The sequence below is a fragment of the Trichoderma ghanense genome (genome assembly GCF_004382785.1).
Source record: "Trichoderma ghanense strain CCMA-1212 chromosome Unknown scaffold_17, whole genome shotgun sequence".
Lineage (NCBI taxonomy): Eukaryota > Fungi > Ascomycota > Sordariomycetes > Hypocreales > Hypocreaceae > Trichoderma > Trichoderma ghanense.
Genome location: NW_027395680.1, coordinates 341975 through 365467, shown reverse-complemented (window position 1 = coordinate 365467; position 23493 = coordinate 341975). Strand labels below are relative to the sequence as shown.

General features: G+C 54.6%; 7 protein-coding genes across 7 annotated transcripts; 4 read left to right on the top strand and 3 right to left on the bottom strand.

Moving 5' to 3' along the window:
- Positions 1-605: 605 nt before the first annotated feature.
- Positions 606-1723, top strand: CCMA1212_009576 (Citrate/oxoglutarate carrier protein; the record flags this gene model as incomplete). The annotated part of the gene is made up of 3 exons (XM_073706652.1): positions 606-828; positions 913-1585; positions 1669-1723. 3 exons carry the CDS (start codon positions 606-608, stop codon positions 1721-1723), a joined length of 951 nt encoding a protein of 316 aa, XP_073554874.1.
- A 2057-nt stretch (positions 1724-3780) lies between these two features.
- On the top strand, positions 3781-4905 carry CCMA1212_009575 (uncharacterized protein; the record flags this gene model as incomplete). Its single annotated transcript, XM_073706651.1, has 3 exons — positions 3781-3878; positions 3953-4794; positions 4859-4905. 3 exons carry the CDS (start codon positions 3781-3783, stop codon positions 4903-4905), a joined length of 987 nt encoding a protein of 328 aa, XP_073554952.1.
- A 341-nt stretch (positions 4906-5246) lies between these two features.
- Positions 5247-8893, bottom strand: CCMA1212_009574 (Calcium channel YVC1; the record flags this gene model as incomplete). Its single annotated transcript, XM_073706650.1, has 8 exons — positions 5247-5404; positions 5499-5591; positions 5663-6150; positions 6386-6405; positions 6439-8168; positions 8342-8475; positions 8654-8833; positions 8886-8893. 8 exons carry the CDS (start codon positions 8891-8893, stop codon positions 5247-5249), a joined length of 2811 nt encoding a protein of 936 aa, XP_073554953.1.
- A 751-nt stretch (positions 8894-9644) lies between these two features.
- CCMA1212_009573 (Homocysteine synthase) lies at positions 9645-11529 on the bottom strand (the record flags this gene model as incomplete). Its single annotated transcript, XM_073706649.1, has 7 exons — positions 9645-9737; positions 9801-9864; positions 9930-10528; positions 10600-10959; positions 11039-11122; positions 11225-11279; positions 11480-11529. 7 exons carry the CDS (start codon positions 11527-11529, stop codon positions 9645-9647), a joined length of 1305 nt encoding a protein of 434 aa, XP_073554954.1.
- A 1421-nt stretch (positions 11530-12950) lies between these two features.
- On the bottom strand, positions 12951-13516 carry CCMA1212_009572 (uncharacterized protein; the record flags this gene model as incomplete). The annotated part of the gene is made up of 2 exons (XM_073706648.1): positions 12951-13351; positions 13438-13516. 2 exons carry the CDS (start codon positions 13514-13516, stop codon positions 12951-12953), a joined length of 480 nt encoding a protein of 159 aa, XP_073554955.1.
- A 2044-nt stretch (positions 13517-15560) lies between these two features.
- On the top strand, positions 15561-18120 carry CCMA1212_009571 (Long chain acyl-CoA synthetase 7, peroxisomal; the record flags this gene model as incomplete). Its single annotated transcript, XM_073706647.1, has 4 exons — positions 15561-15566; positions 15829-16276; positions 16375-17962; positions 18021-18120. The coding sequence occupies 4 exons, from the start codon at positions 15561-15563 to the stop codon at positions 18118-18120; spliced, it is 2142 nt and encodes a 713-aa protein (XP_073554956.1).
- Positions 18121-19922: 1802 nt separating this feature from the next.
- Positions 19923-23366, top strand: CCMA1212_009570 (Rik1-associated factor 1; the record flags this gene model as incomplete). Its single annotated transcript, XM_073706646.1, has 4 exons — positions 19923-19927; positions 20063-20402; positions 20472-20606; positions 20664-23366. 4 exons carry the CDS (start codon positions 19923-19925, stop codon positions 23364-23366), a joined length of 3183 nt encoding a protein of 1060 aa, XP_073554957.1.
- Positions 23367-23493: the final 127 nt, after the last annotated feature.

The window sequence follows — 23493 nt, the reverse complement described above, 5'->3', positions numbered from 1 at the left end:
GCAATCGCATTGCCCATCTTCAGATACCCATTCCCCCAGATATCACAGGTAGGTAGATTTGTAGATTCAGTAGACCCTTCAAGCAAGCCGACTTGCTCCCCCAAATTGCACGTGTAAATAGCCCATCCCGGCACGTTCAAAGGCTGCTCGGACAATCACGGGTGGCAGCCTCGCACGCAGCCCCAGCCACAGTCCAGTCCAGTCCTCGGCCCGGTTCCTGTCCCCTCCCAACTTGGGACCCGTGCTGACCTCCCTTGTTGGCGTTCCGAGAGACCGCTTATCTGCCTCGCTGTGCCTTGCTCTGCCTTGCTCCAACTTGCCCGCATCCCCTCCGATCCCGTTCAACAAGCTGCACCTTAGTCAGCGAGCTAAGCCTTATCGCGCGCAATCCGTCGTTGCTCTAAGGCAGCGAGTACGAGTAGTACAAGTATAGGTTGCTCTGGCCAACGCCTCGACTAACCCCCCCCCCTTTTTCCTCCCTCCTTCTCTCTCCTTCTCTCCAACAACTCTCCAACCTCATCCTCTCTCCCCTCCTTCCACACGCCTTGCGAAGAAGCACCCTATTCCCTTGGTCAGGGCCCCCTACAGCACAACATCCAGAAGCCATGGTCGCCGCCGCCGCCATCGAAGCCCCCGTCGTGGGAAACAAGCTTGAGAAGAAGCCCATCAAGTTCTCCAACTTGCTGCTCGGCGCCGGTCTCAACATGTTCGAGGTCACCACTCTGGGCCAGCCCCTCGAGGTCGTCAAGACCACCATGGCTGCCAACCGTGGCGACGGCTTCTCGACGGCTCTGGCCCGCATCTGGAGTCGAGGAGGCGTTCTCGGCTGTAAGTCAACCCGACAGTTCACTTTGGTGAAATACCAGTTGAGCGCTGGACTCGGCTAATCATTGTTTTTGCTTTGCTCGATAGTCTACCAAGGTCTCATTCCCTGGGCCTGGATCGAGGCTTCCACCAAGGGCGCTGTGCTGCTCTTTGTCGCCTCCGAAGCCGAGTATTACGCTCGCTACATGGGTGCTTCTGAGTTTGGCGGTGGCATTCTTGGCGGCATCACCGGCGGTGTCGCCCAGGCCTATGCCACCATGGGCTTCTGTACCTGCATGAAGACGGTCGAGATTACCCAGCACAAGCTGGCCGCCGCCGGTGTCAAGCCCCCGTCCACCTTCCAGACCTTTATGGACATTTACCGCAAGGAGGGCATCCGCGGCATCAACAAGGGTGTCAACGCCGTCGCTATCCGACAGATGACCAACTGGGGCTCCCGCTTCGGCCTCAGCCGCCTGGCCGAGGGCTGGATCCGCTCGGCCACGGGCAAGGAGAAGAGCGAGAAGCTCTCTGCTGGAGAAAAGGTTCTCGCCAGCGCCCTCGGCGGTGGTCTCAGTGCCTGGAACCAGCCCATTGAGGTCATCCGCGTCGAGATGCAGAGCAAGAAGGACGACCCCAACCGACCCAAGAAGATGACGGTCGGCAACACTTTCCGCTACATTTACTCGAACAATGGTATCAAGGGTCTTTACCGAGGTGTTACTCCTCGAATCGGTCTCGGCGTTTGGCAGACGATTTGCATGGTTGCTGTTGGTGATATGTGAGTTTCCGCCCCCGCTCTTGACCATATAGGCCGGAGACACACCATTACAGTCCAGCTTGCTAACGATGCGTGATTTACAGGGCTAAAACTTACGTGGAGAAATTGACCGGCGACAAGGTCACGGCTAAGCATTAGACGGCGTTTGGGTCAGGGCTCATGATTTGGCATGATCGGTTCAAAAACTGGGTTCTTATTTATGCGCGAACGATGAAATGACGGCGGAGGGAATAGTCGTCAACGGCAGAGCTTGAGACTGTGTTTCTCGAGTGTATCTGACCGTTTTGTTTTCTTTCTTATTCGCTTTCCCGAACGAGGGGACCATCACCTCTTTGTCTTGAAAGACTTTTATCAAGATATACACGCGTGTGTTGCTATTGTATGCACCGCTTTCCTTATTATAAAATTACACTAGAGGAATGTCTGCTGAGTGGAAATGAATTACTACATACATGGTGGTCATTCTTGCAAAACGATGTCCGCTTTTTAACCTACTTTACATGACTTCTGCCAAGAAGGAGCCTATAAGTTCCATTAGCCATGTTCAGCTACCTACTTGTACCTACCAGAGAGTGAAGCCGAGGCAAGCCCGCCTATTACCCAGTTAGGTAATTTCCCCTTTGGCAATCCACGGAGAATCGTTGTTCGGCCGACGAAGATGGGGTCGGAAGCCGGAGGGAGCACCGAGAATTGTCAATTAGTGACCCGCGAGATGGTCTTCCTATGGATCCAGAGAGAAGAGCATACCTCGGCTGTCACGATGGTGATATTAGGCCATGTGAAAAAAAACCGAGTGGGTTTCGGGTCGAGGGATGGAGAGGTTGGTTGTGGGTTTCGTGGATCATGAGGGGCCCCGGATTTTGGTGACAAGAAGCTCCATATGGGTATTTGAGGTACTATAGGGTGCATAGATAAGTATGGGTTGGTCACTGGGAAACTTTGTGATGCCTTGACTGGTGTTCTGCCTTGGGAATCATGACAATTTGTAGGTTAGTGTCACTTTATTGTTTTTGATGACTGTTGGTGTTTCTTGTAGAATTAGAGGGATTGCCGAATTGGACATTACGATAACAAGGCACGATCTCTAAGTCGATGAGCTTCCCGCTACGAATTTAATTTCCATCAAGGGCGATATTGTCTGGTTCACTTCATGTTCAGTTTGAACTGCTAACTTGGTTGTGGGAGCTATGAGGTTGAATACCCGCGGTGCAAGCAAAAATTCCAAAGCGAACCGCCGGGAGTTTCGAAGCGATGTTGTAGAATGTCATTGGAATTGACTGTGCTGACGGGTAATGCTTGATGCGTAGAGCTGCTTAACCCATTATCAGTGATGAGTGTCTGATCTTGTCATCAAACTTCACTTCATAAAGTAAATTCATGAATTTTTATGTAGAGCTGAGAAGGGATCCGGTCGACTCGATGATGCAAGTCAAAATGATTTGAATCAGATCCTTGGTGGTGAATCGCAATCCCGCTTGAGCCACAAAAGGTGGCGATGGCGAATGATTTGATTTGTGGCAGTGCAGGCCTCATGTGGCTGAGCTAATGGGGGAAGAAGAGCTGGGTTACCTCATGGAAGCATCTAGGGCCGAGGCCTCTGCAAGTCCATGTAATCCCAGCATCATTCCATTGCTCTTGGGCATTCAATTCGGATCGCCGGCACCTAGAATCCCATGCATGCCCGTGCCATGTAATGCGTGCATGTCCTTGGATGCGTGGTCCGCTGCGCCTCGCATTTCCCCGCCTGTAGCGGGCTTCCATGAGCATCTGGCCAACTGCTACAGCGGATCCCGTTAGGGGATATGCTGCGTGGGACCCCTTGGGGAGGGATTGACCTGGAGGTGCAAGTCTTGGCAAGCATCACCACACCTTTGAGGATATATAAGCGGGAGCTGTATGCGTAAGAGACTCCCAGAGCTGGATCGTTGTTTGCCGCTTCGAAATTCACGCCTACCTGTTGCTGGTTGGTTGGTACTTTACCTGAGGAACAAGACGTACCTTGTAACAGCAAGCCATCGCCTCTGTACTATTTCGCCATCCGGGCTGTTGTTAGCAAGGGTGGTCATACAATACCTACGCTAAACCACCCCTCCTCCTCTGACAACTAACGCCGACTCTCCCCTCCTCTCCCTCACTCTCACTCCTCATCCTCCACATCACCAAACAAACTCGATCTCCTACAGTCCTCACGTCTCATGTCCGACTACGCCCCCCCTTCAGGGCCTCCGCCGCCCAAAGCGCCCGAAGTCCCTGCCGGCTGGGTCGCCCGGTGGAACGAGCAATACAAAGAATGGTACGTCTGCTTGATCCATCAATATGCCATGTCCGCGACTCTCGACAGAAAGCTCACTCATGTCTCGTCAACAGGTTCTACGTAAACATCTACACCAAGAAATCCCAATGGGACAAGCCCACCAGCCCCGTCTACCCTGACGGCGAAGCGCCCCCCTCCGAACCCCCGCCAGGCTACGACGGCCACAACGCCCCCCACGTCTCCGACACCAAGAAGAACCCCTACGGCGACCACCACAGCAGCGACTTCGCCGGGTCATCATCACGGCAGGCCCAGGAGGAGGAAGACGCTCGTCTCGCCGCGCAGATGCAGGCTGAGGAAGAAGCTCGGGCCCGCGGCAGCTCTCAGCAGCCTCCCGGATACAATTACAGCGGAGGCGCGGCCGACTCGTACCGCCAGCAGAGCACCAGCCCGTATCCTCCCCAGCAGAGCAGCCCGTACGGCACGCCCCAGCCGCAGCAACAGGCTCAGCAGAGGGGCGGCGGCCTCCTTGGCAAGCTCGCCGGCAAGCTCGGCGGTGGCTCTCATGGCGCGTCGCCGGGAGGCTTCCCCGGTGCCCCTGGCGCGGGCGGCTACTCGGGCTATGCCCCCCCTCAGCAGCAGCAGGGATACGGTGCGCCGGGATACGGCAGCCCGAGCCCCGGATACGGAGGTGCGCCTGGTGCCTACGGCGGCGGGTATGCCCCTGGATACGGTAGCCCGAGCCCCGGTCCGGGCTATGGAGCTCCGGCGCAGGGATACGGCCAGCCTGCCTACTACCAGCAGCAAGCTCCGAAGAAGAGCAGCGGTTTCGGAAAGGCGGGCCTTGGTCTTGCGGGAGGAGCTGCGCTCGGTCTCGGCGCTGGTGTCGTCGGTGGTCTGTTGGTGGATGATGCCATTGATCACTTTGAGGAGGAAGGATATCAGGAAGGCTACCGTACGTTAACCCCTGCACAACTTATCTGACGATTCTTGACGTATACTAACGGATATCGACACAGAGGACGGCTATGACGATGGAGGAGACTTTGATGGCGGCGACTTTTAAGCAGTGCAATCACGACCAGCTGCATGTTCCTTGTTATACATTGCGATGATGCGTGGCTAGAGTGAGATGAGTTCTGCGGGTGGTACTCTATTTGGTTGCTGGACTGGTTTTGATCACTTTCGAAGACAAGACTTGAATTTGTCGTTCTTAGGATAGGATTAGGAGGACGGCGTTGCGGAGTAAATGCCAATCACACGAAGCTGATGATAAACTATAAAGGAGCAATTAAGCTTTCACATTTGCATTCCTAAACCGGAGAATTGTGTCATGAACATAGCTGCTATAATCTTCCCATCCCATACCCATCTCTCACAACACAGCATCCCCGCCGAATCGCCATCTCACCTCTTCACACCCTCCTTCTTGCCCGAGCCAGCCAGGTACGCCGCCATGTCAAAGTTGCCGAGGGGATTCTGGCCGCCCTGGGCGTTTGCCATGAGGGCGTTCATGGGGCTCTCCTTTTGTCGCTCTTCGAACTCGGCGCGCAGCTCGGGGTCCACTGCCATGATGTCAGTCATTCTTCTTCGAGACACACAGACTTATACTTGTAGTAAAGCATAGCGATTGGGGGAGGCAGAAGTAAGAAGTCTTACTGTTTTCCATCAAGTAGGGCATGCCAAAGACGATGCCCATCGTCACCAGACCCATGAGAATCATGGGATTCTTGAGAATACTCAACACCGAAACTATAACAACCCAAGTCAGTCCTCAGAACCGGCATCATACAGCAGCTGTCAAAGAGAAAAAGAAAACTCACACTTGGCCCTCTCCATGAAGAAAATCTTTGGCCCCGCAGCCTTAACACCAAGACTCCTCGTTGCCCCCTCGCTCCTGACGGGCACCTCCTCGCCTTTATTCCCCCACTCGTTGCCGCGATACGTCTCCCACGCCTGGACCTCGCCCCCGGGCCCGACGTCGACGCGCAGCGGGAGGAAGTTGTCTGTCGGGCAGTGCACGTCGAGGAGGTACGAGTCTGCGGAGACGTTGTGGAAGTCGAACGTGTTGACGGCGGAGAGGGGCGCGCTGAGGCGCTTGTGCAGGCTGGAGAGCGTGGCGTGGGTGCTGGACGGGAGGAGGAACGGGTTCGGCTTCGGGGGGAGGGAGACGCTGAGGGTGAGGTGCGTCGTCGTTGTTTCGGCGGCTGCGGCGAGGATGGCGGCGAGTGCCGCCGTTAGGGGGAGGAGGAGGAGGTTCATTGCGGGCGGGTTTGAGCGTTTTCGTTGTGGGTTTGGGATGGACGGATCGCTGGGAGGTTTATGATGAGATGTGGTGGATTGGTTACAAGCTATGGTTGAGGTTGGTGGTGTGGCTGGTGCGGATGATGTATGTGGCTTGGCGGTTGCTTTTTTGCTGAGAGCTGTGGGCAGCTGGGAGCTGGGCGCCACAATAAAGTATCGTACCAGTCACTGACATCAATCTGGAAGCTCTCGAGATGCTCAGCTTTCAAGTGCTACACTGTTGGTTCTCTAACCCAACTTACATTAGAGCTCTACAGCTGAGCTGTCATGAAGATTCAGTCCCCTGAGATGCCACAATCCCATCCCCTCTAGGGCTCCCTCTGCCTAGCATCGCCAGCGCCTCGTCTCTGCTCCTCGAATTGCTAAGCCTAAACACCACAGGCCTCGGCATGTCTCTCGAGGATCTGGATACGCCATCATCCGTAAACCCAAGCTCGCTCAGTCCGTCCAGCTCCCCGGCCTCGTCCATTGCACCCGGCGGCGGGTCCGCTTCAAAGACAGCTTCGATGTCGCCATGCGGGTTGAAGCCAGTGAAGCGCCACCGGAGCAGCTGACTCGTCTTGGCGCCGCGCCTCGACTCGCTGGCCTTGAACAAGTTGCGCTCGTACATGCTGATGAGCAAAAGCACGGGAAAGTTGAGCACCCGGACAATGGCGACGTGGATGGTGTGAAATGTGCGTGCGGAGACGAGGAGCTTCAGAGGCAGCATGAGGAAGAGGGCCGGCACGTTCATTGGGGGCGGATAGGCGAATATGGCGTCGCTCCTCACACACTCGAACGTGAGCACCGCTCGACGGAACTGGATCTCCGCGGCTTCGGCGGCCACGATGCGCGAAAAGGTGTTGGTCAGCACGGCGACCAGAATCGTCAGGAACAGCGTGTTGCCCAAGAATGCAAACGCTATAATGAGGGCCGGGCCAAGGACGACGTGGAACTGCACGCTCTCCTGGATGCCTGTGCCGTCAAGCCCAAACCAGATCCAAAGGAGCCACTTGGCCACGGTATACCACTCGGGCTCTGCTCCTTGCCCTGCCGTCAGGAGCCACTGCAGCGCCAGGAAGAAGCCTCCGACGCACCACAAGGTGAGGAACGTCAACACAAGGAAGTCCTTCATCATGGCGTGAAGCGAGATGAAGACGATGTTGTCCGGCATGAGACTGAAGGCGACCCGCGTGAGCAGTACCGGTGCTGCAACGCACAAGATATGCAGCCCCATGGAGGATGCGCCGCCCGTGTCTTGAGCAACGGGAATCCGGACATCGTACAGCCGCGCAAAGAGGTAGGCGCAGAAGATGATTGTGAACGTCACGTCCAAGAACGACCACGTCTTTTGAGAGTGGACCGCCCAGCCATGTTCGATGATGGCGGCAAACTCGTCCAGGATCCAGCCCAACGTGTATACGGCAAACAGACTTTCATACAGCTTCAGAGACGTTGAGTTGTTTCGATTCACCATTGTCAGCACGTATAGTCCCAGGAGCACCATGAACTGCATCGATTCGAGCAAGTTCCTCCACTTGGGCACAATGAGGCGGTAGTGGTTCAGCAGCGGCGCCTTGCGAGGGTCATACAGCGACACCGGATGGTGTTTGTAATGGTCGGGCAGGATGTCCACGAAGGATATCGGCGTGTACACAACCTGCCCCTCGTACACGGCATTCACGACGCGCACACAGGCCGGCGAGCTCATGAGCGTCTTGCTCTGAGAGACAATGGCCAGCTCCAGCGCCGTCAGCTTCCTCTCGTTGCCGCCGCGCCGCTGCACCGGCCAATGCGCGTACCTGCCAGCCAGGGCGACGTCTTCGGGAGCTCCAGAGAAAGGGTCGAAGCCCTGCACGAGGGCGTTGGCCAGCCGCAGCAGGCCGGCGGCGCCCGCCTTGTCCGGGTGGTTGTACTCGTGGAGCTTGCGCAGGATCTTGGTGGCGACGATTTCGCAGAGGGTGGCGCGGGCGAGGCTCACGCTTTGGTGTTTGGCGGCGGTTTGCTCCTTGAGGAATTGGAGACGGTTTGCGAGGAGACAGTATACTAGACCTCTGTCATGTGAGCCACATGTTCCCAAGTCTGTGGAATGGGCGCCTTTGAAGCTTGGTACAGAGACACAAAACACAGATGTTGGACGTTGACGTTGGTCGACAGAGCACATGACAGGTTTGCGATGATATGGCACGAGCAGAGGGGGGGGGTTCAGGCGAGCAAACCTATGGACATGTCGTCGGGGTTGTATAGCCTGTCTACCAAGGGGCGAACGACGAGCGTGTTGATTCGCGGGCTCGTCAGCTGTTCGAGTGTATATGGATCCTCTGTCTCTATGTGAGCTGTTGTAGGATTATGCCTAATGTTGAGGCCACTTACCAATGCTGGCGATTACGAGCGCTCGCACGCTTCGTTATGTACTGACTCGTTAGCACTCCGCTTACAATAATGCGTAAACTCCTAGACGAGGACTGGAAAAGGAGACAACTGGAGGTTTTGGCTGCTTTAACTGGAGGATGTGATTTGAAGACACTCACCGATGGATAGTGGTAAAGACATCCGAAGGCCGCAACGCTTCATCCTCGTCAGAAAGGAGGTTGTCCGCCTCTTCGCCATCAGCGGCCTCTGCATCATCACCTTCACGCATAGCCATGCCCGAAGCATCACCACTCGCAAAAGTATCATTCATTCCAACAACAACAACAAACTCAAAATATCTCAGTGAAACCTTCCAAGTCAATATGTAAAAGGATACAAGTTGTAGATTACAGTGTCATTGCAGTGGAAAACAAAAACGGCAGCGGTTTGCGTGGTACGGAGGCCTCATGCTTATACAGTACAAGCTTTTTGTGCGGCAATTTACACACCGACGCCGACGGAGATCGACCAATGGGAAATCATCCGAAAGAAAACATACTTTCTGGATGGATTGTGACTTCTGGGTGAGGAGCTGCTACTGTATGCGTGATTTTTACATGTGTGTATGTATGGAGGACGCCGGTAGCCTTTGTGGCTTGTGTGGCAGGTGGTTCAAGGGCTTACATCGCTGTCGGTGCTAAGCTGAGGCAGGATGACGATGCGGGTGCCACAAAGACAAAACACTATGCGGAGGGATCGTGGCGTGTGCAGAAATCACTGGGGGGAACAAAAGAATGATGGATGGACGTTGAGCTAGAAGCTTTATCTTCATTCACGTCAGGTGACGCTCTGCCAATAGGCAAATCGCCTGATGCAGAATTGCATCCGCTAAATAAAGGTATATACATGCCCATGCATACAACATGTACACGAGGTATGCATATGAAAAAGCGCAGTGATTTTCGGCTCTGGAACGGCGCCAACCCCTGTGTTTCTCTTGTCGTCAAGGTATCATCGCTCTCTCTCTCTCCCCTCCGTAGCGCCAGCTAAGACGCGGGTTGTCGTACGCTATACAACTCTCCTTCATCGCAAAAGTCTCGGGATATCATTTGCTTCATCGTCTCCCCGTCACTTACACAACTACAAGGGGAAACTGGATTTTCTCATCCCTTAGTTGGCGAGACCAGCGGCCTTGAAAGACTGCTCAAAGTCGGCAATGATGTCGTCAATGTGCTCGGTACCGACGGAGATTCGGATGAGGTCCTGCGAAGCCCAAGTTAGTTAAATGTTCCCTTGCAAAGAGACACACATTTCATAGTTGCTTACCTCGGTGACACCGGAGCTGATTCTCTCGTCCTCGCTCAGCTGCTCGTGAGTGGTTGTCCAGGGGCTATACCATCTCTGTTAGCCTTCTCTTCCGCTCGCCATATACGGGCAATGTCTGGTCAAACTCACTGGATAGCCAGAGTCTTGGAATCGCCGACGTTGGCAAGGTTGGTGATGATCTTGAAGCCATCGACAACCTTGCTGCCCGCAGAACCGCCGCCCTTGACACCAAAGCTCAAGACACCGCCAAAGCCCCTCTTGAGGTACTTCCTCGCCGTCTCATGGTAAGGGTGGCTCTCCAGACCAGGGTACGAAACCCAGGAAACGTAGGGGCTCTTCTCCAGGTGCCTAGCCAGAGCAAGCGCATTCTGCGCGTGTCGCTCCGCGCGGAGACTCAGCGTCTCGACGCCGAGGATGAGCTGCTGGGCGGCAAAGGGGTTGAGGGTGGCGCCAATGTCGCGCATGAGCTCGACGCGGGCGCGGACGATGAAGGACACGGGGCCGAACGTCTCCCAGAACTTGAGCCCGTGGTAGCCCTCGGCCGGCTCGATGAACTGGGGGAAGCGCTTGCCGTTTTTGCCCCAGTCGAATTTGCCCGAGTCGACGATGACGCCGCCGATCGTCGTGCCGTGGCCGCCGATCCATTTGGTGGCCGAGTGGACGACGATGTCGGCGCCGTGGTCGATGGGGCGGACGAAGTAGCCGCCGGCACCAAAGGTGTTGTCGACCTGGTTGACAGCTATCAGCCTTTCGACTCCAGGTACTCTAGGGGGGGGGGGATTGATTTGGAAGCACTTACAACGAGGGGAACGCCCTTGTCGTGGGCAACCTTGGCAATGGCCTCCAAGTCGGGGACGTTGTACCGGGGGTTGCCGATGCTCTCGACGTAGACGGCCTTGGTCTTGTCGTCGATGGCGGCGGCAATGTCCTCGGGCTTGTCGCCGGTGACGAACTTGGTGGTGATGCCGAAGCGCTTGAACGTGACCTTGAACTGGTTGTAGGTGCCGCCGTAGAGGTTCGACGTGGAGACGATGTTGTCGCCGGCCTCGGCCAGGGCCGTCAGGGCGAGGAACTGGGCGCCCTGGCCGGAGGAGGTGGCCAGGGCGGCGACGCCGCCTTCCAGGGCAGCTATCCGCTTCTCGAAGACATCGACGGTGGGCTGTCCAGGGGTTCAGGTGAGCTTCATGGTTGATGTTTGGTGGCAAGAAATAGGGGAACTGGCCATGGTGGTTACTCACGTTGCCGATGCGGCTGTAGATGTTGCCCTGTTCCTTGAGGCCAAAGAGTCTGGCGCCGTGAGCGGAGTCGTTGAATGCGAAACTCTGCAAGGCAGAACTTGATTAGTATTTCTGTTGCCTCGCGAGGAATCGATACAGCTGTGCTGCTGGATAGTAGGTTCAAGTCAGAAAGTGGCTTATTCTTACAGTAGTGGCATAGATGGGAACAGCTCGGGCGTTGGTTGCCTTGTCGGGAGTGTGTCTACCAGACGGAAATGAAGAGATTAGCAACTTGTTGTCTCTTGGTCAACCCGCCTCTCGTAGTTTAGTTGAAGCCAATTTGTACGTGGATACAACAGAGACACCAAAGTTCCACGAGACGTTGCAAGACGCAGCAGCAATTGCCATTTCCCCCGCGCTCCCAAATCGAGTTCCCGAGGGAAATTGACGTCAAAAACTTACCCCGCGTGAAGCTGAAGAGTCTCAAAGTTGGTGCTCAACTGGTCGGCCATTTTCGCAAGCTTAATGATCGGAGTTACAGAAAAGAAGAAAGAAACCTCAAGACAGAAGCTGGCAGGACAGACAACAGATTGAACCGGGGAAAAGGGACAGGAACTCGGCTCACGACACGAGAGGAGCGCGGGTCAACTCAGTTATTTATATCATGCTTCAGGCTAACAAAAGCCGTGACATTCTTGTGGTCTGCCAAGGTAGGGGTCCAGGTCCAGCCACATGCTGACGCTACAGATGTTGGGGATTCATTGCCGCCTAGTTTCCAGCAATTTTGCTAAAATATAACATAAAATACAGTCATAAAGTAACGAGATGGCTCAAGATTGACTGTCTTTCTCCAGTATAGTCGACAGAGCCTCCCACGCTTGAGGGTGGGGTTATGTTCGCTGCCCCCTTGATAGTCTGTCGAGCACGCAATCGCCCATTTCTCGCGTCATTTGGCAGCGTTCTTTTCCGAACGGCTGGCTTTTGGAGGGGGGGTAAAATAAGTTGATGGAAATCCTGGCTGAGGGAAAGACGAGCCTGACCCCTCATTGTGCTTCTTTTTATTTTGTGCTGGCCGGTTTCGCAGCTCTGTGTATCTGACGGTCTCGAGGGACTGCTAAGTTGCGAGGACGGGCAACATGAGATGGTACATGTATTCGGCTAACACACCCAGAGTCCAGGTCCTACAATCTCTTCACCAAATGTCGATCCGCAGCTGCCATCAGACATACTTGCTCATATCAGAGACTGGTAGCAACATGCCCTTGTGTCGACGACAGCAAGTGATGGGCAACGGTTGCGTGCATTCAATCGGGTTGTCCCCCAGTTGATGCTCTTTAACCGCACATCCAGTTAGCCAAGCCCAGATATGAATCCCCTCTCCGCTCCCTCTAGCCAATGAACCGCGGCGATCGAAGATTGCACAGAAATAGTCCCGATTGCCTCTTTCAGCCAAAGAGGAAAATAGTCGAGAACCGCTAACAACTCGACGGACCAAAACGGAGCGCGACTGGGGAACCGGCTGTGATGGTGTGGAGAGAGCTGCATTAGCACCTTGCAGCCTTGCGGTCGCGCGAGAAGAGATTATCCCGGCACTGTTGAATATCAGTCCTTTTCCATGATTGGATCTATGTACGATGACAGGTCCCTGGATCTGCCCGCATGTATGATGACCAGACCCGACACTTTTCACATTGACGATGCTACATTGTGGTCATCGGGCAATGAAACAGGATGCATCCCATCAACTCGATTCTTTGCACGTCACCATACGTGTAAGCCATTCACTCATGAATTGCGAATTAGCACGCTCAGATGCCATCAATCTTGCTCCTCTGTCAAAAATCACAAAGTCTCAAGAGCCTCGCTTCATAGTCCAACTGCTTGCTACCGTCATCCCACATCGCTAAGCTCGACATGCATTCCAGCCTCGCATTCACAGCTCCAAGTCCCGGACGCCTCGCCTCAAACCCGGCCACTTCGTCCGCTCCCCCCTCCTCACGACCATATTCTTTGCTGCGAAAATGGCCGATCCCATCCACAAGCTGCATTGCGCCGCCGCCAGAACTGCGGCACCCCGACCGGCCATGCATACCGAGCCGTCGCAGAAAGCTAAATCGCCCAGACAAACGGCGACGGCAATGAATCCGGCAAAGTAAAGGATGCAGTTGGCAATTTCGATGGTTAACACTATCGTCGGGTGGATGGCTTTCGGGGCGAAACGCGGCGCTAATACGATGTATAGAAGGGAGAAGAGGGTGAAGATGGGAGAGTAGAGGAGGAAGCTGATGGAGGGCGGCGTTGACAGATGGGGGCCCCTGAGATGCCAATTGACGACTGCGATTATCCGTGTGTCAGTCAAGGGAACAGCAGCCTAGGCGGCCTGAGAACCGCAAGTGTACGTTTGAAAGGTTGAGGCTTACCATATGCTGATAGGGCGATGCTGGCAGCAGCCATGAGGCCCTGGACGGCCCGAAAGCACAGGACGAGCATTCGCGACATGGCGAGGACGTTGCGCGGAGAAAGCAGTACAGAGAGTCACAGAACTGGGACAGGACGTGCCAAGAAGAAGTTGACGTGCAACTTCATTTCTTTGAGCTGACTCTAGGAGTAGTATTCGTCTACATTTACACTGCATCTGCATGTCTGAGACATATGGAATCTTGTCCAAGGGAGATGGGAAGAAGGGCGGGTTGTGGCGTGTTGAGGGGTGGACTGAGGACGTGCCGCGTAGATAAGGGAGGCATCAGGGTGTCTCCTGTTCTGAGATGATAGACTCTTCGACTTGATTCGGGGCCTCGAGGCTTCATCGTAGTGTTTAAGCCTTGGAACAGGTGAGTGTAGGGATGTATTGGGGGGATAAGGCACATATTTCGCAGAGTGAGTGTTATGCAGATGCTTGCCGCTGTTACCTTATGATACAGCTGCTTGATGCGCACCATGATACGGTACGTATATCGTATGAGTTGCAACAGAACACTTGAAGGTTCGAAGCATGTCAGCCATAGGAGCTCACGTAAGAACTCATTGCTGTGGTGGTGACTGTTGACGTCTCGTCTCACTCAACAAAGCCGCTTACCTAATCCATAAGCAGTTTGATGACGGCCTCGGCATCTTGGTCTGGGCGACAACGCGGGGAAGAAAAGTTGCGGAGAAGCCACTATTTACAGTAGGACGAGATCAGGCGCATCTAAAAAGGACTGTGCCCAGGCTGCTTTCAGCCCACTGCCAGCTGGGGAAAAGGACACCTTTCTGCCCCGTGGCCACCAACGGAAAAACAGCACTTTCAACCTTCCATCCCAGTCCCAGTGTCACATGCCGGAACGAGATGCCATCCGCAACAGCAGCCTCGTGATTGGCCGCGCAACAAGCCACAAGAACGTGCAAGCAGCGAGCGCGCCCCTGGGCCGAGGCCCACCGCCGTGCGTTGAGCGGATACTTGTGCCTTGACCAGATGCGTCCCCCGGATTCCGCGACCTTGACATGGCCAGACTGTACTTGTACGTTTTTAAATACGAGCATTCTCAGCGGTGACTGAGAGAAGCCGGAGCTGTTCTCAACGGGTGCAAACAAGAACACCAGGCGGCGTCGGTCGACGGAAAGCGGATGCCGAAGCACGTACTATTAGACGATGGCAGCCGGCTCGCCTGAGTCGGAGCACAAGCATCGCCACTGAGTGGTTGATAATCCCCGAAATAGCCGACGTCACGACGGGATGCCGGACTTTTCAGGTCTTTGTGCGACGGAGTTTGTGCGCTTTCGTGCAAAGTATGGTGTACATGCATGTATGTGATATGCTTACCTGCAGTGCAGAGAAGGCGTTGAAGGGAGGATCCGGATGGAAGCACTGGTTGTTGTCAATAGGCTTATACTCGTTGGAGCGCCTCAGTTTGGTTTCTTTCGTAGCCCCAATAGTCCTAGACACTACCAGAGTCCGCAACATGGATCGTCAAAGGCCAACCCAACCGTGTGGATGTCTTGGTGACTTGAAGGCTGGCAGAGAAAGGGAACAACCACGGTCGTAGCCTTACAACTTCGCCTGTTGCATGTCCGGCCGTGTTGCTTTCTTATCATTGCAGGTCTATACTCGTCCATCTCCAACTGACAGTTGATGATATTGTATCAACAATTTCAGCCCATTTCTCAAATCCATTGGTCAACCGCCATCGACGGGCTGCGGTTAACCGGCCGCCTGTGAGAACCTTGAAAGCCAGCCGCAGGCACTACGCGCAGGTTGTACATGTACCGCCGCACGAGCTCGCAGCGCTCGGCGTCGTTTGGACTGATGCCCGCTACAGCACTTGGAGCAACTCGCCCGGGCCGCTATACCTCCGGCGGATGGGGCGCACTTCCCAGTGGCTGGCCGCTAGCAGCGTTAGGGCGTCCCATGTGCACAGCCTGGCGCGGCGCGTGTACCTGGTACATCCGCTGATGGCGCAGTTGCTGCCAATGGCCGGGCTGCTTTTTTTTTTCCAGCCAATTGATCGAAATCTGGGGCTGCCGAGGCCCCGCGAACCTCGGCCGTCCCTTCCAAGTCGCCCATGCCATGGATGTTTGAACCTCCTCCACCTTGTCCCGGCCTTCATCGCCAGGTTTCGTCTTCTCCTTCTTTTTCTCTCCTTCTGTTCTGCTTCTTCGTTTTTGCAGCACTTGTCGCCGCATTGTTGCTCTGCGTCATCTCGCAATAATCTCATCGTTCCCTTCCAGGCTTGCGCATCGCCTGTTCTTCCCAGCCAATTCTCGCCGTCACGAGCGTTGCAGGCCCGTCCTCCACCCAGCAGTGTAAACCACCATAACGCGCGCTCAACCACCAGCTCAACACCTCTCCTCTGCACAAGATGGCCACCAAGGACATGGCTGCGTACATCAAGAGCCTGTCGACTCCGCCGGCTCCCGGGGCTCTTCACGGCGTCGCCATCCCCGGCACAGAACGCCCCGGCCGCACCGCCATCTACCGCCATCACAAGATCGGCGACGGCAAGCTCCTGACGACGTTCAACCCCGAGATCCAGTCGATCCACGACATCTTCGAAGCGGCCGTCAAGAAGCGCCCCAGCAAGCGATGCCTCGGCACCCGGCACTGGAACACGAGCACGCAGTCATGGCAGGAGACGTATGAGTGGGAGACGTACGCTGAGGTGGCCGAACGCCGCAAGAATCTGGGAGCCGGCCTCGTCGAAATCCACCACAGCATCGGCCACACCCTGGACAAGTATCCCGTTGGCCTCTGGTCGCAGAACCGCGCCGAATGGCAAATCACCGGTAAGGCTGGCACCTGCGCGTTGCGGCGCGCTCCTTTGCTCCGTAGTCGACGACCTGCAGACCGCCAACTAACACACTCTTCATTGTCTGACGTATAGATCTTGCTCTTGCGTCGCAAGCCCTCTTCACCGTATCGCTCTACGATACTCTCGGCCCGGACACGTCCGAGTACATCATCAACCACGCCGAACTTGCCTGCGTCGTGTGCTCTCTGCCGCATATCCCCACCCTCCTGAAGATGGCCCCCCGAATCCCGACCCTCAAGTTGATCGTCTCGCTCGACGAACTGGAGCAGGGCGAGCAAAAGGGTCTGACGAAAGCCGCCGTCTTGAACGACATTGCTTCCCAGCACGGCATCAAGATTTACTCTTTCAAGCAGGTGGAGGAGATTGGTGCCAAGTCGGGCCGCCCCATGCGCCCGGCCGGCTGGGATGATATCTGCACCATCAACTACACCTCGGGAACCACTGGAGCGCCCAAGGGAGTTGTCATCACGCATGGCAATGCCGTCTCGGCCATCTCCTCCAGTCGTCTGCAGGGCGCCGTGACGGAAAAGGACATTCACATCTCCTACCTGCCTCTTGCCCACATCTACGGCAGAATGATTGACCAGGTTGCCCTGTCCGAGGGCGCCAGCATTGGCTTCTTCCGCGGCGACATCTTGGGCCTTGTCGACGACATGAAGATCCTCAAGCCAACGGGCTTCATCTCCGTCCCCCGGCTGTTCAACCGCTTCAACTCCGCGATCCGAACCGCCACCATCGAAGCCGAGGGCACCAAGGGAGCGCTGTCTCGTCAGGTCATCGCTACCAAGAAGGCAAGCATGCGTCTGCCGCCTGGAAAGGCACACAACAAGCACTTCCTCTACGACCGCATCTGGACCCCCAAGGTCAGGGCCGCCGTCGGCTTGGACAGAGCCCACAGCATGATCAGCGGCAGTGCGCAGCTCGATCCCGATGTTCAGGAGTTCCTCCGCGCTGCTTTTGGCAACAACTTCTACCAGGGCTTTGGAATGACCGAGACATACGCCGTAGGAACCGTTCAGCTGCCCGGAGACTTCAGCTTGGGCAACATTGGACCGCCAACTGGCTGTGTCGAGGTCTGCTTGGAGTCCGTCCCCGAGTTCGAGTACACCGTCGACGACAAGCCCAACCCTCGTGGCGAGCTCCTCATGCGAGGCCCGTGCATTTTCCGCGAGTACTACAAGAACGAGGAGGAGACCAAGAAGGCCATCGAACCCGATGGATGGTTCCATACCGGCGACATTGCCGAGATCGACAAGATGGGCCGCCTCAAGATCATCGATCGCAAGAAGAACGTCCTCAAGCTGTCCCAGGGCGAATACATTTCTCCCGAGCGCATCGAGAATGTCTACCTGGGCAACACCAACCTGATTGCCATGGCTTATGTTCACGGTGATCCCAAGGAGTCTACCCTCGTTGGCATCTTCGGAATCGACTTGGAAAACTTCCCCCCGTTCGCCAGCAAGGTCCTGGGCGAGACCGTCACCGCCGCCGATATCCCGGCCCTCAAGGCAGCAGCCAACCACCCCAAGGTGAAGCAAGAGTTCCTCAAGGTGCTCAACAAGATTGCGCAGAAGCAAAAGTTCAACAGCTTTGAGCGTGTGCGCAACGTCTACCTCGACGTGGAGCCTTTTACCGTTGACAATGAACTGCTCACACCCACGTAAGTGCAAACAAGAGTCTGCTCGACTACATGGATCGGCCGCTAACCTGGAGAACAGTCTCAAGCTGAAGCGGCCTCAGGCCGCCAAGGCCTTCCGCGCCCAGATTGACAAGATGTACGAGGAGATCAACGCCGAGGTTGGCCCTGCCAAGCTGTAAGACATAGACTATAAGATGTAAATGAGTCGGCATGCCGTTGTTATTGAGCGATAATTCTTTCTTTTTTATAATAGTGTGTTTGGATACCTAGTTTTGTCTTAGCCATGTTGCGGTAAGAAAGATGGGGTGGCCATATATTTGCAGCACACCTAGGGTGGCGTATTTCCTTGCTTTATGGCGTTTTTGTGAGTGTTGTGCTTGATGCTTTGCGCGAGAATTGCTATAGCTGTAGATTAGTGAGACGACTGAAATCAGGGACTTGCGCAGCACAGGAATTAGTATCAACAGGTTATTATTTAAATGTCATTCGGGATAAGATCTCTCCCGCCTTTGAAAATAAGCGTGTTAGCTGTAGCAAGCGACACGGAGCCGATCGAGCGTTACGTATCATAAAACTGACTGGAATTGATATTTGGCATGCTATTTGAAGTTTTTAGAACTTATGAGATGCTTTGCTTGGGAACTCCGTGCTCGGGATAAGAATGGATATCCAGCTTAAGATGCCTAGAACTAAGCTAGCAACTAAGTATTGTATAAATAATTAACCTATAGTAATAGATTACAGTTAGTATTTTATTTTCTAAGATAAGTATATTCTAAATAAAAGAAGAGAAAAATATTCAATACTTATTATTAACTATTTTTCTTCAAGCTGCTTGATTTCACTCTGCTTCCCCCATTCTTAGCCTTCTCGAAGTGCAAGACAGTGTGACAAATTGAACTTGCACACCGAACCAGCAATTGTACTTGTTTGCCTCCTGTAGTCCATTCCAATGATCGCACAGTCAAAGTTCAGGGTATCCGTTACCTCACCTCGAGAGCATTCGTAACATTGTTCGCACCGTCCTTAAACAAGCAGTTCGAGGCCTAAAGATGTCTGCAAAAGAGGTCCCAGCTTGAGCCGTGCTAGAACGCCACCGCGTGCACAACCATCTACCACTTGGTACTTGACGCATTTTAAACATCAACCGACTTTTAAAGGTTGTCCTCAAACTGTCTGAGATGCGTATCTGCATAGCGAGTGCCGATTGATTGCCAAACTCGGCGTGACATTCGTCGCTGCTCGGTGTGCGGCTGGTCCCGACGAGTTCGGATCGGATCTCGCACGTTCGCACCCTCGCGACCCGATCTTGGGTGTTGCGAACTGCGAATAGTACCCAAGACCGAGGCATGGAGCTATAAAATGGAGTTTTCAGTTGTTAGAATCCAAGATGGACTGAGCTAATAAAAGAGACAGTCTTTTTTTCGAGTTTATTAAGGTGCTGAAACAATATTAAGAGGCTAGGGAGAAATGTTAGGAGAGATGTGTTGAATATTATACGAGTGTCCAAAGCTTGGGCACATGGCTACATTGCAATGCGCGACAATTGAAAGCGTAACAGTAATGAGAACAATTGAATTGAAGATGAATGCCGAGTTTAATTGCAAACTTGCGATTGACTGAATTTATTTGTGATTGATTTTCAGAGCGTTGACAGCAATATAATAAGTATAAGAATTTATAAAGTATTACCATAGTCCTTATATTATACTATATACTACAGTAGCTATATAATAGTTAAGAATTAGAATATAAATTAGTAAATATATAATTATAAATGTTTAAAGCTTTATAAAATAAAAGTTATCCTAAGAATTCTAATTATAACTTTAAGAAAAAAGTTGTTAACTTTATATTACGTAACACGGCCTCACGTGGTCCCTAGCCTAATAGCTATCTCCTAGTCCCTCTTTCAGCCCCCCTCCCTACCTACTCTTTAGCTAATTAAGGAATTTGGGCAGCTTCAATATCGGGGCACGCGATGGGGTAAGTGACAACACCCTCAACCGCGTCAACCAAGCCTTTATATCGCGATATAGCCGGCTTGCTGGGGGACGCCCGCCCTCGGCCGCTGGGCGAGCTGGCCTTTCCGATGAGCCTCGTGCTTACTTCTCCCTCCAGGCCCCTGGTCATCGACCTGACCGAGACGCCGCCGCGCTCGCCGCTGGAATTGGGCCACAACGGCATCTCAGTCGCAAACGGAGGCGGCATCGACCACCAGAGCCAGCATCCACTTCTCGCCCATCCGCCTGCCTGCGCGCCTGCTCCGTTCACGCCTCAGGCGCAGCGGCGGCAGCATGACCCTCCGCACGACGACGGGCCGCCGGCCAAGAAGAGGCGCGTGGACCTCAGCTGGGCGGAGAAGCAGAACATTGCGTGCCAGCAGGTGTCTCCGTACGTGAGCCAGGCCCTGAAATACCTGCCTGCTTCGCAGTACACTATTGACGAGATCGCGATCAAGGTAATGCGTGATGTTTGAGCGGTTTGATGGCCGAGTTTTGGGCATGCCGGAAACTGACGGGTGACGCAGGCCGTTTCGTTGTTCGCCAGGGATCCGCTGTTTGTCACTCGCTTAGACCAGACGAACGACTACACACTTCCTCCTAATGATGAGTGGACGACTACAAGGGCGAGAATGATTATTACGGAGCTGGCTAAGAGACCTGTGAGTGCAACGTTGTAACCAGATGTTATCCCTGGTTAGGCTGACTTCATATCCAAGGAATTCCGTATCAACACTCCCGCAAGAGCGCCGCCAATCGCTGGCGATATCGTACAGATTAAGAGCGATGTCGAACCGATAGAGAGCGATATCGTTCCAGTCCAGAGCGACATCGCCCCAGTTCAAAGCGACGTGGTACCAAGAGTGCAAACACCGGCAAGCTCTACACAGAATCAGCCGACACGACGGTGGATAGAGCTCAGACAGCCGGCAATACCAACAGCTCGGAGACGCGAAGCCCGCCCAAGTACACAAAAAGGCAGCAGGTGGAAGCCAGCTGCCAGCAGCGGCCCGTCGCAAAACGCGTGGTTCGGGCTCGAGCAGCGGCCGTACCAGTCAGCGGCAGATCGCGTGCTCATTGCCAAAGGTGCTAACCGCCTGTATCGCGAGCTGAGAGAACAAATCACCAGCCCCCTTGTGTACCATGTGGACTTTACCTCTGGGGAAATTCAGCAAATCATGGCGTGCCTCTCGAGATATCTTCCCCCGGGCAGCCCTGCGACCCCTGAATCTCTGGCACAAATCTGCCTTCACCTTAATGTTCCGTCAATCGTCGAGAACGCCTTGCCTCGTCGGACACCTGGAGATGTGCGCAATTACTGCTCGGATCTGCTCGCACGCAAGGCTGTGCCGCCCAGCCAAGCACGGGTTCTGAGCCTCGATCCAAAGGCGAGTAGAGCTCGGCAACAGGAGAAGAGGCATGCTAGCCGGTTGGCGTCCCTGCTTTTGGCTCGCGAAATGGAAGGAAACCGAGGATTTGGTCGCATGCGCCAGTACGAGAACTTTCAGAACGAGTTCAGCAAGCTCCACGAAGATTCCCTGACACTGGTTGCTGAGTACACAAACTGTGCCGGAGACATTGCGACAACCACTTGGGTGCCCAACAACAACGTCTTATGCGGCACAACCGTCCACTCGGACAGCCATAACCAGCAATACAACAAGCCTGGCAACCTGCTCCTTCTCTCCACAAAGCTGGGGCAGCTCAAGGCGTTTCCCGATCACAGGATCCCGCGGCCGGTGGTCGAAAAGGGGGAGAATTCGACGACGGCCATGCGTCAAAGCCAAGATCCGTGGCTCTACTCGTCTGTTGTCTGTTCTGACTATGACCCTGTCCTTGGTCTGGCGTACACCTCCAGCTTCGACAGAACGGTCAAGGTGTGGAAGATTGATGAGACTGGCAGCACCATGACTGCCTTGGCCACTTGGTACTTTGGCGGCAACGTCAATTTCGTCTCCGCGGCCAAGGACGGCTCCGGGCGCGTTGCCACTGCAGCCGACGTCCCTACCGAGGCCATTCGAATATACACCGTCAACATGAACGACCTCGGGAACAGCCCCTACGTCTCCTTCTCATGCACCCGTACCGACGCCAACGGTTCGGACAAGTGGGCGTATTATCCTGCGACAATGCAATGGGGCCGTGGTCCGAGCTGCATGCATCTGCTTGCTGTAGGATATTCTCCTCGCAGTTTCTCCGGGGATGATCATGACATTCCCGAAGAAAAGCATGACACGGGAGAGATGACTCTCTGGGACGCGGTCCACAACCAGAGAATACCCATCACGACGGCGGCAACTGCCAACTACTTCGAAGTGGCCTGGCATCCCGTCTTACCAAGGTTCGTTGCCGCAACCTCACCTTCCCATATGAAGGCCATGCCCGGAGTGCGATCCCAAATCCACTTGTTTAGAGCGCAAGAAGACGGATTTGCCGAATACCACAACCTCGACTGCTTTGCATCTGACATCAACGAGCTCACCTTTATGCCAAACTCGGCGATGCACGCATACGTAACTGCAGGGTGTACGGATGGCAAAGTGTACGTGTGGGACACTGCGCAGGGAGACAAGCCTGTGCTCATTCTACAGCACGGCCGCCCCCTGGATGAATACTATGAAGACCGGGAGAAGGAGGATACGGGAGTCAAGTTTACAGCCTGGGGGAACAGCCCTGATCGATTCTACACGGGTGCTAGCGACGGGACCGTCATGGTGTGGAACATTCGCCAGAAATCCAATCCCTATGTGCGGACACTGCTGGAGGCCCCTGGCCCCATTTCCTGCGGCGCCTTTTCTCCCGATCTTAGAAAGATGGTGGTTGGCGATGCGACTGGCCGTGTGTTCTTATTCTCCGTAGACAAGGAGGACGAGCCGGAGGCGCACTTTATGACGATCCCTGGCGTGAACCGGCGATTACGACGACCCACGCCTTTCATACCGCACCCTGAGCCAGAACCTCCTTACCAAGATCCAGCGCTGTCGAACGACATGATTGATAACGACGATGACATGCACATCGCCGACTTGGTGAAGCGGATGTATCTGGACACGCAGCAACTCGTCATCCACCCAAACCCAACCATTGGCGCCATCCAAGGCCCAAACTACGCCTCAACAGGCCTCTTCCGTCGAGAAGCGCACCTCGGCGAAGACCCCGCGAACCACTTGCTCATACCCTTTGAAAGGGCCCGCGACCAGAGGCTCGCAGCGAGCCGTGGCCATGTCGTCCGCCTGCGGAGGCTCCGCCACCCGGGAGCACCGGATGCCCAGCTGCACGCTTCGAACAAGGCGCGGGACTTTGAGGAGGAAGAGCTGCCGCAGCAGGATTTGGCGGATCTCGTGCAGTCTAGGGTGGAGTTTGTGCTGAGCGAGGTGGATTGCGGGTTTGTGTATGAGGAGGTGCCTGAGGAGGGGGGATGAGTGATGGGGATGGGGATGGAGTTTGGGCGGCATATCAGATATACGGAGTACATACAGTCAAGGCAGTATCTACTATGAGCCCCGGAAGGTGAATAATGAATCACGTTACGCCGCTTGTTCTTTGATG